Here is a 13,415-nt window from a genome sequence, read left to right on the forward strand (position 1 = left end):
CAGCTTCTACCCTGAGGCTGTTAGACTCATGAATCTCTAACCAGAAAAATCACTATAATGCCACTTTAATTGGTGATATGTGACTTTATCCATGCTACTGATTATCCATGCTGCTGATTATCCATGCAGCTGATTATCCATGCTGCTGATTATCCATGCTGCTGATTATCCATGCTGCTGATTATCCATGCAGCTGATTATCCATGCTGCTGATTATCCATGCTGCTGATCTCTTTCCTTTAAGCTGCTGTATTCATACCCATCTGCTCACAACAGGCTCATGTTCAGGCTGCTGTTTAATATACTGTATTTTACATTATAAGTGTTTAGTGTATATATTGTATCCATATTTACTGGTTCTTTTAATACATTGTTTTTGAGTGTAACTGGGATCTTGTGTACACAATTTCATTCCACCTCATGTCAACATGTGATATGAATGACAAAGAATCTTGAACTTTGAAAAGTTTGGGCTCTTTGAAATTGTTTGAATATCCAGGCTTTTAGCTACTTCTTTGAAGGTCTTAGCTTTTAGCTACTGTTTGAGCTCTTTACTTGAGCTAATGTGTTAAAGGTCGCAGCTTTTAGCAATTGTGTTTCCTTTTTTTTAACTCTTGTTCTAAATGTTTAAACTGTAAGAATTCAGTTTAAGCTTTTTCAACAAGTTTCAGCACTCAGTATTTTTCTAGTTTGATCCAGTTGTTTTTTATTTTTTACTTTTGTCGTGTTTGTAACAGCATTAAAGATATTTGTAATACATTCTCAAACTGTAATATTGTTCCTGTAGTTGACAGTTTTTCTCTGCAGGCTGATCATGGTTTGTAATCTTTGTTTTTCCAACACACTTAAAGGCCCAGCTTAATAATCTGGGAGGTTTGGAGTGTTGTGCTGTGATAGATTAACTGTGAAATCACATTACTACATGTTTGATACTCATAATGTCACACTTCTTTAAGTTCAGATTTATAAAATTTCACTGTGAACTTGAGTCTTTTTTTTTAATCCAAGCTCAAAACCTGTTCTGTCATTGCTGCTAATGTACTGTACTTGTAAAGAGAAATGTTATTTTTAGAACATGGAAAAACATCTGACAATGCAAGTGTTTTCCATACTTTGCATATTGTTTGTTTGTAATTGTTTTTGTTGTTGTACTTATCTAGACCTGGAAGGTACTAAAAATAGATTCCCTACTTTCTAAGACTGTACTGAGGACTATTCAACTAAACTGCTCAGGGGCCGGACATCCAGCAATTAAAGACATTATGTAAATCAAGTTTTACAATGAACTGTTACCTTTTTAAATGTGTGTATTTTGTTGCATTGAATCATAAATGCAATAAACAGAACCCCCAAATGTTTTTGTTTTTTTTAATGAACTCATTAGTGGGCCGGACTGAAGTCAGCTGCGGGCTGAAAGTGGCCCATGGGCCACCAGTTGAATGGCTCTGCTGTGCAGGAACTTTAAAATCAGACATGTTCCTGGTGACAACTGTGCTGCATAATTCCTGCTGATGAGGACATTCATTCATGTTATTATATGCAAGGTGTTTTTTTAATATCAGAGTTTTTTTCTTCTCAGGCCAGAAAAAAAAGTCTAATAGGAATTCTTTTGCCTCCAGTTCCTACATGTGTCCAGTTTCACTACTGTTTGTCTGTCTAAACAAATGTCACTTGTAAATGAGTCTTCGAGGCTCAATGTCACTTATCTGTCTAAATAAAGGTTGAATGAATGAATGAACATGTTAGTTGCATTTGTTCCCAAACAATATTAGCATGACTGCTGAAGACCTTGTTTGCATGCAGTTACAAAGTTCAGTTAGAATCATTTTCCACAGAATAATTTTTTTGGGTCAAGTTTTCTTTTGATTTCATACTTTGTATTTGCTGACGTCGTCCTCTATCTTCACCTCCACATGTGCCGTCGCTGACTGCACGCTGCTCGCCTCACTGAGTGCCGCCAGCTCCGGCCAGTAGCTCTGACAATCCTTCTGGAAACCAGGAAGGTCGATCAGCTGTTCAAAGCCTCGAGGAGCCGCCTGGTGCTCCGGTGAGGACTGATCACGCTCAGTCTTCACTGTCAGAGAGGAGGGGGAGCAGAGCTCAGCTCTCAGCCGTTTCTTCTTCATCAGAGCGCGCCAGTCCAGGTAACGACGCTTCACCTGCACAGGGAGTCCCGCAGGGAAAGCACTCAGAGTTCAGATTGATAAAAAAGGGGAAACATATTAATAATCAAAATATGTAAAAAGCTTTTAATAGACAAAAGCACCTCAGTTGCAGTACGCATCTCCCCCTCTCCTAATGCATTCACTCCCTGCGCCACTTCTTCCCATGCCTGCCTCTTCAGCTCATTAACTGCTGTGTTCTGTTCAGAGAGGGGAACAACAAGAACAAACAATTAAAGCTGTTTCATTCAAACACTTCTAACACCAATTATTACTGCCACAGACTTAGTTCTGTTGATGGGCTGTGGAAAAATATGAGCAATGCAGGCTTCTGATGAGAAAAAATAATAAAACGATCAGCAGAAGTCCTAAAATAAAACCCCTCCTCTGAAATTAATTGTTTCTCCTAAACCCTAACTAGTACAATGTATTTAGTCATCTCAGTCCTCGTTCTCTGACTTTTTTTTCTGTTTTTAAATGTTTATTTATGTTTAAATACTGCTCTCACCCACCTGGAGCAAAAGGACTCCTACGTCCGTATGCTCTTTGTGGACTTCACATCTGCCTTCAGCACTATGATCCCCAAAACCCTGATGGACAAACTACTCACACTAGGACTAAGCCCCTCCACTTGCAACTGGGTACTAGACTTCTTAACAAACAGACCACAGTCAGTGAGGATCCACAACTTATCTTTCTCCACCATAACCCTCAGCTCTGACTCCCCTCAGGGATGTGTGCTGGGCCCTCTCCTGTTTACTCTGCTCACGAATGATTGTGCAGCTACCCATCCAGGCTGTCACATTGTAAAGTTTGCAGATGATACAGCGGTGGTGGGATGCATCACGGACAGTGATGGGTCCAGCTGCAGGCACACCTTGAACACCTGGAGAGCTGGTGCAAATAGAATAACCTTCACATCAATGTGAAGAAAACAAAAGATATGATTGTGGACTTCAGAAGGAACAAAACACCTACAGCCCCCTGAACATAAGAGGATCTACGGTGGAAGTGGTCTCCAGCTACAAGTACTTGGGTGTACACATGAATGACAACCTCAGCTGGAGCAACAACACCACCAGTCTGATCAAGAAAGCTCATCAGAGACTCTACTTCCTCAGACGGCTGAGACGAGCTGGTCTGGGAAGCTCAGTCCTCACCTCCTTCTACAGGTGTGCAGTGGAGAGCATCCTGTGCTCCAGCAGCAACGTGTGGCATGGAGGCTGCACAGCTGCAGAAAGAAAAGCTTTGCAGAGAGTGGTGAAGGCTGCACAGAAGACAGTTTGAGTCAGTCTCACCACCATCACAGACATCTACACCTCTAGATGCAGAAAGAGGGCCACCTGCATCATGAAGGACCCCACTCACCCAGCACACACACTTTTTGACCCGCTTCCCTCAGGAAGGAGATTGAGAAGCATTAAGTGTAGAACCACTAGACTGAGGAACAGCTTCTACCCTGAGGCTGTTAGACTCATGAATCTCTAACCAGAATAATCACTGTGAAAAATCACATCATGTTGCTGCTGATCTGTTTCATGTTGCTGCTGATCTGTTTCATGTTGCTGTGTTCATTCATGCTCATCTGTTCACACAGACTCATGTTTGTGCTGCTGTTCGACATAATGTTTTCATGATTAGTCGTTAGTGTATTTTAGTTGATGTATTTCTTAGTTCATATCTTAGATCTTATTACTGTTTTTCTTTTCATTTTTATCGTTGGATGTAACTGGGACCTTGTGTACATAATCTCGTTCCACCACATGTACCACATGAGATGTGAATAGCACATAAATCTCTCTGACTGAAATAAAATGAACCAGTTTTATCTGATGAGAGTATTTCAATAAAATGGTTTTATTTCATGTTGTGAATATTAGAGATATTTTAAAGTAAATGTCGTGAAGGAATGCATATCTCCCCAACATTTCATGCCAGCGTTTTAACTTTAATGACTGTGTGACCTCAGGCATCATGTGAGATGAGTTAGCACACAAAATATGTACTGAAGATGCTGAGCTACCTCCATACTTAACTTTAGCTCAATATCTGTAGATGTGAGGAGTTTATAGTCTTTTTTTAGTTGGCTTATGTCATTTCGCTGTGATGGCCATCTTGAATTTGATTGACCAAGTTATTTAATGCGAACAGCTAAGCTAAAACAGACAAATCTGAAGCTTTATAAAGGGAAAATGTGCAGCTAAATGACTGAGAACATAATTTATTGTCCCTCTCAGGCCCTCAGGCACAGTGATTGCATCACTGAAGTTTTCTGATGCTGATTTACTGATTTGGTCTCCAACAAAAATAAGCTTATGTCGTTTTTCAGAAAAAAAGATTAAATCTACACCTGATGTCTGGAGAACAACACATCTCTCCTCTTGTGGATCTCCTTGATGAGAATCTGTGTTTCCCTCACGCTGTAGTTGCTCTTCCTCTTCCTCCTCGAATGCTTTAGCTGCAGGAAATCCAGCTTGGCACTGCGGCAGTGGGACAAAACCCCACAGAAATGCAAATAAAAATGAAAGGAGGGAGAAAGAATGGGAGAAATCAAGAACAGAGGAAGAAAATGAGAAGTAAAAATAAAAGCAGGATTTAATCCTCAGATGTCAAACTGTGTGTGACACAGCAGTTTCCATCGGCGAGGACTTCCTCTATGACTCAAACAGTCAGAGGGAAGTTCTTCCACCTCCTGGGAGACAAAAACCAGCTGTTCCACTGGATGCTGTCTCTGTGTGGGGACATGTGAGAGATGGAGTTAAGGCAATATCAGCTGGAAAGAACTATGCTGAGTGCAGATATCACAGCAGGTAAGCTGCGAGAGAACACCGAAGAGACTGTTTTTGTCTCGTTCAGTTTCCTGCCCCGATAAGATTAGATGTGGAAACAGAGATGTAGGGGTCGTTTTGCTGAGAATGACAAGGTGTTCCTCCAATTTTCTGATCGGTGTGACTGCAGGTCATCTGACAGGACTCTGTAGTCTATCTGGAAGACAAACAGAGAGAGTAACTTTATGTAGTTTGTGTGGATTTATGCAGCTTTTGGAATTACAGTGTCCCAGTTTTACTCTACTGGCATTCAATAAGAAATTAGCTGCAACATTTCATCAGCTGGAGGTACATCTAATGACTATCTCCTGAATGTTTCACATAGCTGACTCCAAATAGGCTATGTCAAATTTTAAAACAGTATTTTGCAGAATCTGTCAGTGCTCAGAGTATGGGTTGGGGATCCATCTCAGCTTCTACCACACTAGCTTTCAGGAGAATATCTGTAAAATTATATTACTGTTGGCTGACACCAGAGAAACTCTATTTTTTGTGTGTCTGCAGAAAAATAACAGATATTGTTCTCCATTGCCTATGTTTTAATCAATAAATGCATAGGTTATAACTAAATAACACAATATACAAATTTCATGCCAGGATACATTTGTAATAAGTAAATTTCGCACAATCAGGCAAGATATATTCTGAGTGTATAGTTTATAGAATGTCTTGCAGTGTCTCCTAAATATTTTTTGTGGAAATAACATTTTGTTCGAGGGATATCAGAGTTGATTGTAGTCTGATTAAAGGAGCACTACATAATTTCATCATCACAATCAGCAATTTACTAATATTTCATTGCCACATCTTTAAAACCCTCATCTGAGAATATAGTAAAACCACTCACCTTACGCACACAAACCGCAATCATAACGTCACTGAAATTACAATTCCTACGCTGCTTTCAATGTTAGTCGGACAGTAGATACACTGAGGTGCAAACTCTAAACTCTTTTAATGGTTTAATCAAACGTTTCTTTTATACTATAAACTGAACCGTCTTTATTATAATTTTAGGTTGTTTTCATGCTGTATAATTGATTCCCTGCTCAATGTACGAATTCAGTTGAAAGATTTTTTTAGACAAATTTAGTGAAATTTAACCGCATTCTGAATGGATTCTGCTTTTTCCGGAGAACACTTGGAGGCATCGCAAGCAGCCTACCGTTTGCGCTGCTCTGATTGGTCAGTTCTGCACCGCGCCCACTGATGACGACATTATCGGATTGTTCCGGGCGGTGCGTCGCTCTCAGAGCCAAAATACAAACAGAAAGCAGGTTTGTGTTGGATCCTGTGTACTTTCTTTAAAAGGGGTTTGCTTCGGCACGTCTATGGTGGTGCTCTGTCACGACCTGACATCTGAGGTAAAACTTTTTTCAGGTCTGTCTGACAAAACTTTTGTTTGCACCGGGTGCTAACATTAGCTACTTAAAAACTTGAGAAAGAGTAGCAGCTACTCCAGATGAGATGACGCGGAGTGACTGAGGACATGGGCTCTGTCCGCTGGGCTTTCCGATGTGGTTCGTGGACTCCGAGCAGGTCCGAGTGGCTCCTCGCTGCTCGCTGCGTCCAGCCGGAAGAGAAAGAAAGAATCGGACAGTTCGTTTTCGCCAAGGATGCTAAGTCAGCCATGGTGAGTCCAGGCTGTTATTGTTGATTCCTTTTCGTCTGTGTAATCAATGATATTAGAGCTGCATGTTTGCCTCTGCGTGACCCAACAGGCTGGACGTTTGCTGCTCAGGAAGCTGGTGTGTGAGAGGATGGGGATCCCCTGGTCTGAGATCAGATTAGAGAGATCTCCCCGAGGGAAACCCTTCCTGGCTGCTCCAGATAAGGTGAACTCCCATCCGTTGTTTATTTATTTGTTGCCTATGTGTTTTCTCCAGTAACAATGCTATTGCACTGTGACATCTAATAAAAACACACAGAAGAAGACATGTGGGATTCATCAATATTTACTCCAAATTCATGACGTGCATTTATTCTGGATGTGCCCAATTCTACTCAAACCCTCAGACCTAAAGGCTCGTGCAGGTTGGAGCATGGAGGGGCACTAGTCTGAGCTTTTATTTGAGTTAAGACATCATATTCACTAATGGAAATAAAATATTGTTGCTCCCATTTGATCTCAGATTATACCTACTTTTGCCCACCAGTTCAACCTGTAAACATCTATTGGGAAACATTGATCTACACTTCTTCTTGTTTTAATGATTAAAAATAATACAGGTCAGTTCAGATTTGAATCGGTCCTGGAGTTTCAATCTCTCCCACCAAGGGGACTACGCTGTGCTCGCTGCAGAGCAGGGGGTGCAGGTTGGAGTGGATGTGATGAAGATCACCATGCCCGGTAAGTTCATACCTGAAGCTAAATATGAACAGAGCACACAAATAATTACAGCCTTAAATCTTTAAGAACACCATGGACTTTGTGGACAAGGTGAGGGATGTCATCATGGAGACTGATGAAACAATGGTCTCTTTTGATGTCACATCACTCTTTACATGCATTCCTGTTGATGATGCAGTAGAGGTGGTCAGTTTAAGATTAAAATCAGACACCACGCTGAGCAGCAGGACCATGCTTTCCACAGAACAACTGTGTCAACTCTTGAAACTGTGCCTGCAGTCAACCTACTTCACATATGGGGAGCAATATTATAGGCAGAAACATGGGTGTGCTATGGGGTCTCCAGTTTCTCCTATTGTTGCCAACCAGTACATGGAGGAGGTAGAAAAGAGAGCCTTGACGTCCTTTTCAGGGACACCACCAAGTCATTGGTTCAGGTATGTTGACGACACCTGGGTTAAAATTAATCATTCCATATGTTATGGAAGTTTCAGAGAAACTGAGACATTTATTTTCTAAACACAACGTCCCAGTGGCTTTTAAACCCCAGAATGCATTAAATACTGGTTCATCCCAAAGATCCAGTCCCCCGGCACAAACAGAATAATATTGTGTATGCTGTTCAGTGTCAGGAGGTTGATCAGTCTTACATTGGGAAAGCTAAACAGCCACTAGCCAAAAGGATGGACCAGCACAGAAGAGCAACGTCATCAGGCCAGGACTCTGCGGTCTACACTCATCTAAAGGAGGCCATCTTTGTGAAAAGAAACCGTCCATCATTAAACAGGGGTGGAGGCCTCCGTGTCCATTTGTCTCCTTCTTATCATTCCGTGATTGTATCTCTCAGCCTTCTGTGAATAACAAGCGGCCATCAGACCACTAACGATTGGTCCTCTTTTACATGTGAACAACTAGCTGCTTTTTGAGCTGATTTCTTGCCTTTAAGCTGCTGTATTCATACCCATCTGCTCACAACAGGCTCATGTTCAGACTGCTGTTTAATACACCGCATTATTTTACATTATTAGTGTTTAGTGTACAAAGTAATTCTTAGATCCTTATATGCTGTTTCTTTTAAAACTTTATATTTTTGCTATTTTTGGTGTAACTGGGACTTTGAGTACATAATTTCGTTCCACCTCATGTACCACATGTGATGCGAATAACGTTAAAGAACCTTGAATCTTGAACCATGAACTAGTTTTGACTGTCAGCAACAAACTGGTTGATCCACGATGAGGAGGTGCTGCTTGTAAGACTGAGTTTATTACGGCGCCTCAGACTGAAGAAGTCTTTTGGATAAAAGACAAAATATTTCAACAAGAACAATCCATCCAGAGGACCTGACTCAACCTTGTTAGATTTATTTACATGGACTACTGATCATGCGTCAGGAACCTTAAATCTTTAAATAATCTTTGGATTTGACTAATATCTGATTATTAGTTTTAATCTTTGTTTACATGAAAATACAAGAATATCTGTCAGGTGTAAATTTCAGTTCTCTCGCTTCAAATAAAGTTAATCCAGCTAACAGCTGCATGCATTTATCCTGACTTGTTTTTGTAGTTTTAGTTGACGTGCTGTTGTAGTTTTCCACTTTAACCACAAGATGTCACTGTTGTCCAATAAATGCAAATTAAAGCAAACCAGAGCAGCTTCTGTGTGCAGATTTGGGTGTGTGTGCAGCCATTTAGAGTTGAGTTGTTGTTTATCTGTGTTTTGCATTTTTCATTAAATTTTTTTTTTTTTTATTATTATTATTATTATTATTATAATTTTTATGTCTATCTGTTCATCCTTCTGTCCTGTGTACCTATTTCTTCCTGCAGGTAGCAGCTCTGTGCCGGAGTTTTTCCGCATCATGACTCGTCAGTTTACAGCGTATGAGTGGAGCATCATCCAATCAGCCGGCTCGGAGTACCAGCAGCTCGCAGCGTTCTACCGCCACTGGGTAACCATGGCAACCTTACTGCCCTGTCATCACGTTGCAACGCTGCCGGTCTCCTACGGGCGATGTTGCATGCGTTTGTGAAAAAGCGAGGGAAGGAAACGCTTGCAGAAACATTCTCAGTGTCCTTTGAGGCAAACATGTATTTGTACATTCTCCACGTTTGAATCTAAACATTTCTTGGATCACATTTGATCCTCATCTCTTATTTTTCTCACAGTCTGTGCACCATCTCAGCGTGTCCTTGTTACAGACATCTTTAGGTTTTTTTATCAATAGTTTTTCTTCCTATTTCTTTCCTGTAGACACACACACACGCAGATGGTCACAGAAAGCAACAGCAGTGCTCAGTAAAGATGCTGTGAGATTGAGAGGGTGGCACAGAGACGTCAAGCTCTGATATCACCACCGCACTGTTGACTAATGGCAGAGCTCAACCGTTGCCATAGCAATTAGCCCTGTAATGGTGTTATTGTGGCTTATTGGTTGTCGAGCAGGGAAGGATTTGGCTGGACACACAGACACAAAGCCCCTCTTTTGTATGCACACTCTTGAACATGTGTAGACTCATCTGTTGCAGTTTAAGTTCGTCTACTTTCACACACACATACACACACACACACACACACACATACAGACAAACTAACCTGAGCTTTGACTGACGAGCTCACTTTCCTTTGTGTGCATATGTTGAGTTCCTGACTGATCAGGTGTCCTCCCTTTGCTCCAAGACTTTGAAGGAGAGCTTCATCAAGGCCATTGGCACTGGTCTGGGCTTCAACCTGCAGAGGGTGGAGTTTCACCTTCCCTCTGAAGAGCTCACACAAGGCCGGGTGCTGCGCGGAACCAAGATGCATCTCGACGAGGAGCAAGAAGAGCAGTGGATGTTTGAAGTGAGTCTGGTTCAGACAGTAGATTCTTTAACACCTACAAGTTTTCCTCATGCTTGTATAAACTCATGATGGGCCAACCATTTGTAACGCTTGACCAATAAAACACCACCTGTCCAGTTAGATCTACCACGTGGCTTGACTGGACGTCATGAGTTATCCAGCTCTGTAGCAATTGTGCCTGCTGGGCAGCTAAAGCCTTTATTCTGAAGGGCCAAACTGGAAACAACACACACTGTGGGAAGTTTTCTGGATGGAAAAGCTCCATAAAAGTTTCCAGGTTGTTGTCAAACCAAAGCAGGTGCCGTTAGTGAATCGTAAAGACTAAATTTTGCTATAAAAAAACACGACTGCTTTGGTGAAAGTGTGTAATGATTTTTGTTTGAAAGAGTTTCTACATGTTATAATTAGTAATAAATATTAATAATCAGAATAAAAGAACAGTTGGACACAATGAGAGTTTTTCAGAAGTTTTACCCCTAAATTGTGTCACAGTTTAATAGATAAAAGGAATTATTTTTACATGGGTAAAATAAACTATGTGACTTTTATCAGCCGCACTGATTATTGTTTTTGGGGGCCGACCACTACACCTCATCCATCAACGCTACTTGTTTCTTTCTGCTTCTAAAAAACAACATATTTTGAACAACAACCCATTCTGACTTGAACTCGTTTCCTTCCTGATGAATCTCAACCACGTTGTGTTTTGATGCTGGGTCTGTCTGTGGAGTTTGACCTCTGACCTCTGTCTTCACCACCCTCCCCTTGGCAGCAGAGTTTGACTCTTTCTCACCCACTCTTCAACATTTTACACACAACTGGTTCTGTTTTACTTCCTGACTGTGTTTCAGCCTACAAATCAAAATTATAATTAGTACACTAGATTTTAACAGTTTTAAAACCTCATAAAGACGAGATTATTCTTTTACATCCTAATATATATAACAATGAGTTTTCCTTCCTGCACTGTACCTTCCTCTGCTCTCCTCTTGTCTTCTTGAGGTTGTGGGTTCATGTTTCAGTGTTTGTGTTTCCAAGGGGAACATGACATTGACAATAACGTGTTGTTTTTAAATCATATTCATCCACGACACAGTTTAAACTATTTACAAATTACTGCATTCTGTTTCCATTTACAATAAAACAAGACTAAATACTTCTGTCCGGTGCAAAGGATGTAACTGAGTATTGGAAAATCGACACCAAAATCTACACATCTACACCTCCAGATGCAGGAAGAGGGCCACCTGCATCATGAAGGACCCCACTCATCCAGCGCACACACTTTTTGCCCCACTTCCCTCAGGAAGGAGGTTGAGGAGCATTAAGTTTAGAACCACTAGACTGAGGAACAGCTTCTACCCTGAAGCTGTTGGACTCATGAATCCCTAATTAGAAAATATCACTGTAATGACACTTTAATTGGTGATATGTGGCTTATCTGTGCTGCTGATTATCCATGCTGCTGATCTCATGTTCGGGCTGCTGTTGTTACACCGTATAGTTTTACATTATTAGTGACTAGCGTGTATCTTAGATCTTTTAGCGTACCATTTGGCGTTTATTTAGTTTATATTTTAGATCCTTATTTACTGTTTCTTTTTACACTTTATATTTAGCTATTTTTGCGTGAAACTGCAACCCTGTATACATAATTTTGTTCCACCTCATGTACCACATGTGATGCGAATGACAATAAAGGTAATTTGAACTTAACTTGAACCTGAAAATGAACTGGCATTGATTTAGTGCCGTTTCCTGAGTTAAACTTACGGGCAGTTTCACAAGTGTGTGTGTTCTGATGTACGTCTGTGTGTAACGGCAGGAGAGCCTACTGGATGCTGACCATCATGTTGCTGTTGCACTTGGACCAGCAGAAAGAGCTGTAAGGACAAAACTTATTTTGTTTTCTCATAATTAGTTGATTTATTTTTTTTTACAAAAGTCTAGCAGTCTTTGAAGGAATTCATATCCCACCACCACCACCACATTTCATACTGGGTTTTTAAGCCAAGATCATCTCATAATGAGAGATATCAGCTGAGCTGTAGCCGTCTTGGTCCGACCTTGTAAATGACATTTTGCATGATCTCATAAGACGTGTTCTGAAAGGTTTTCCTTCACGTTACATGATTACAAAATTGTCATTTGACAATTTAAAAATCGTCCGACTTTAGAAGGTTTTAGTGTTTCATAAAAGCTTAAAACACATAAGGAGGTCCAACAAAGTTCAGTCAGGTCATCTGGACGGTTTATTTTTTGTTGAGACATTTTGTCCTTCATCCAAAGGACTTAATCAGTCGGAGGAGCCACAAACAACCTCAGTCCCACAAGCAGCACAGTCACATAGTGGACCAACCAGTTTGATGTGATAAGATGATTTCTGGGGCCAGCCCTCTCCCCCGTCAACTGAGGCAGCCATGGCCAAAGTGGTTCATAACATCAAAGTTCATTCTCAATAATCCAGGTAGAAAATCTAACAAGATTCAGTCAGGTCCTTTGTACAGTTCTTTGGATGAAGGACAAAATGTCTCAACAAAAAAGTAAACCGTCCAGATGACCTGACTGAACATTGTCGGATTTTTTTACCTGGATTATTGAGCATGAACTTTGACACGTTAAGTCGAGGGTTCAATCAACTTTTAAAGTGTTTTAAGTAAGTCCTGATGGTTTTCCTGGTGGCGTGTCTTCCTCGACTTAATGTATTGCATATTGTCACAAGTTTTTAAAAAATAAAAAAAAAAGTTTTTTTTTTTTTATTCCTGTAAGAAAAACATCTAAAAAAAATCCAACCACAATTAGAGAAATGTTGCACAGCAGGTAGCCATAGTTTACTTGTTTTTTATACATAATTCATAAACTGCATTAAAGATGATATGGTTTTTGCATTTAATCAAGTTTTTTCATATCAAACAAAACGTCACCACTTTTAGCTGAAAGTCATTGATGGTGTTTCACGTGTCATTTTAGAAAAACAGCCAGGTTTCACAACAAATTATTGACAGACATGAAGTTTCTGTTTCAAGCAGCTTCCATTTGTCTAATATCTGCTTTTCAAAGAATAGATATACTATATATATATATATATATATATATATATATATACACATCAGAGAGTCAGAGTTTCTTTATTGTCATTCGCACCTCATGTGGTACATGTGGTGGAGCGAAATTATGTACACAAGGTCCCAGTTACATCCAACAATAAAATGTATAAGAAAAACAGTAATA

The 13,415-nt window shown here is 40.4% G+C and overlaps 2 protein-coding genes across 2 annotated transcripts in view; one reads left to right on the plus strand and one right to left on the minus strand.

The window, feature by feature from the left end:
• msantd4 (Myb/SANT-like DNA-binding domain containing 4 with coiled-coils) overlaps positions 1-4,689 on the minus strand; it is a gene marked incomplete at its 5' end in the record, with an annotated part of 9,386 nt that extends 4,697 nt beyond the window's left edge. Inside the window, 3 exons of the mRNA XM_037678469.1 lie at positions 1,875-2,159; positions 2,267-2,362; positions 4,513-4,689. Coding sequence (XP_037534397.1) covers positions 1,875-2,159; positions 2,267-2,362; positions 4,513-4,689 — 558 coding nt within the window. The remainder of the gene's footprint in view (positions 1-1,874; positions 2,160-2,266; positions 2,363-4,512) is intronic.
• Positions 4,690-6,433: 1,744 nt separating this feature from the next.
• Positions 6,434-13,415, plus strand: part of aasdhppt (aminoadipate-semialdehyde dehydrogenase-phosphopantetheinyl transferase) — a 45,206-nt gene continuing 38,224 nt past the window's right edge. The window contains exons 1-6 of the mRNA XM_037678471.1: positions 6,434-6,623; positions 6,712-6,825; positions 7,220-7,340; positions 9,173-9,294; positions 10,023-10,184; positions 12,010-12,069. Coding sequence (XP_037534399.1) covers positions 6,480-6,623; positions 6,712-6,825; positions 7,220-7,340; positions 9,173-9,294; positions 10,023-10,184; positions 12,010-12,069 — 723 coding nt within the window. The 5' untranslated portion in view covers positions 6,434-6,479. The remainder of the gene's footprint in view (positions 6,624-6,711; positions 6,826-7,219; positions 7,341-9,172; positions 9,295-10,022; positions 10,185-12,009; positions 12,070-13,415) is intronic.

This window comes from Nematolebias whitei, chromosome 6 (assembly GCF_014905685.2).
Source record: "Nematolebias whitei isolate Nwh7 chromosome 6, NemWhi1, whole genome shotgun sequence".
Lineage (NCBI taxonomy): Eukaryota > Metazoa > Chordata > Actinopteri > Cyprinodontiformes > Rivulidae > Nematolebias > Nematolebias whitei.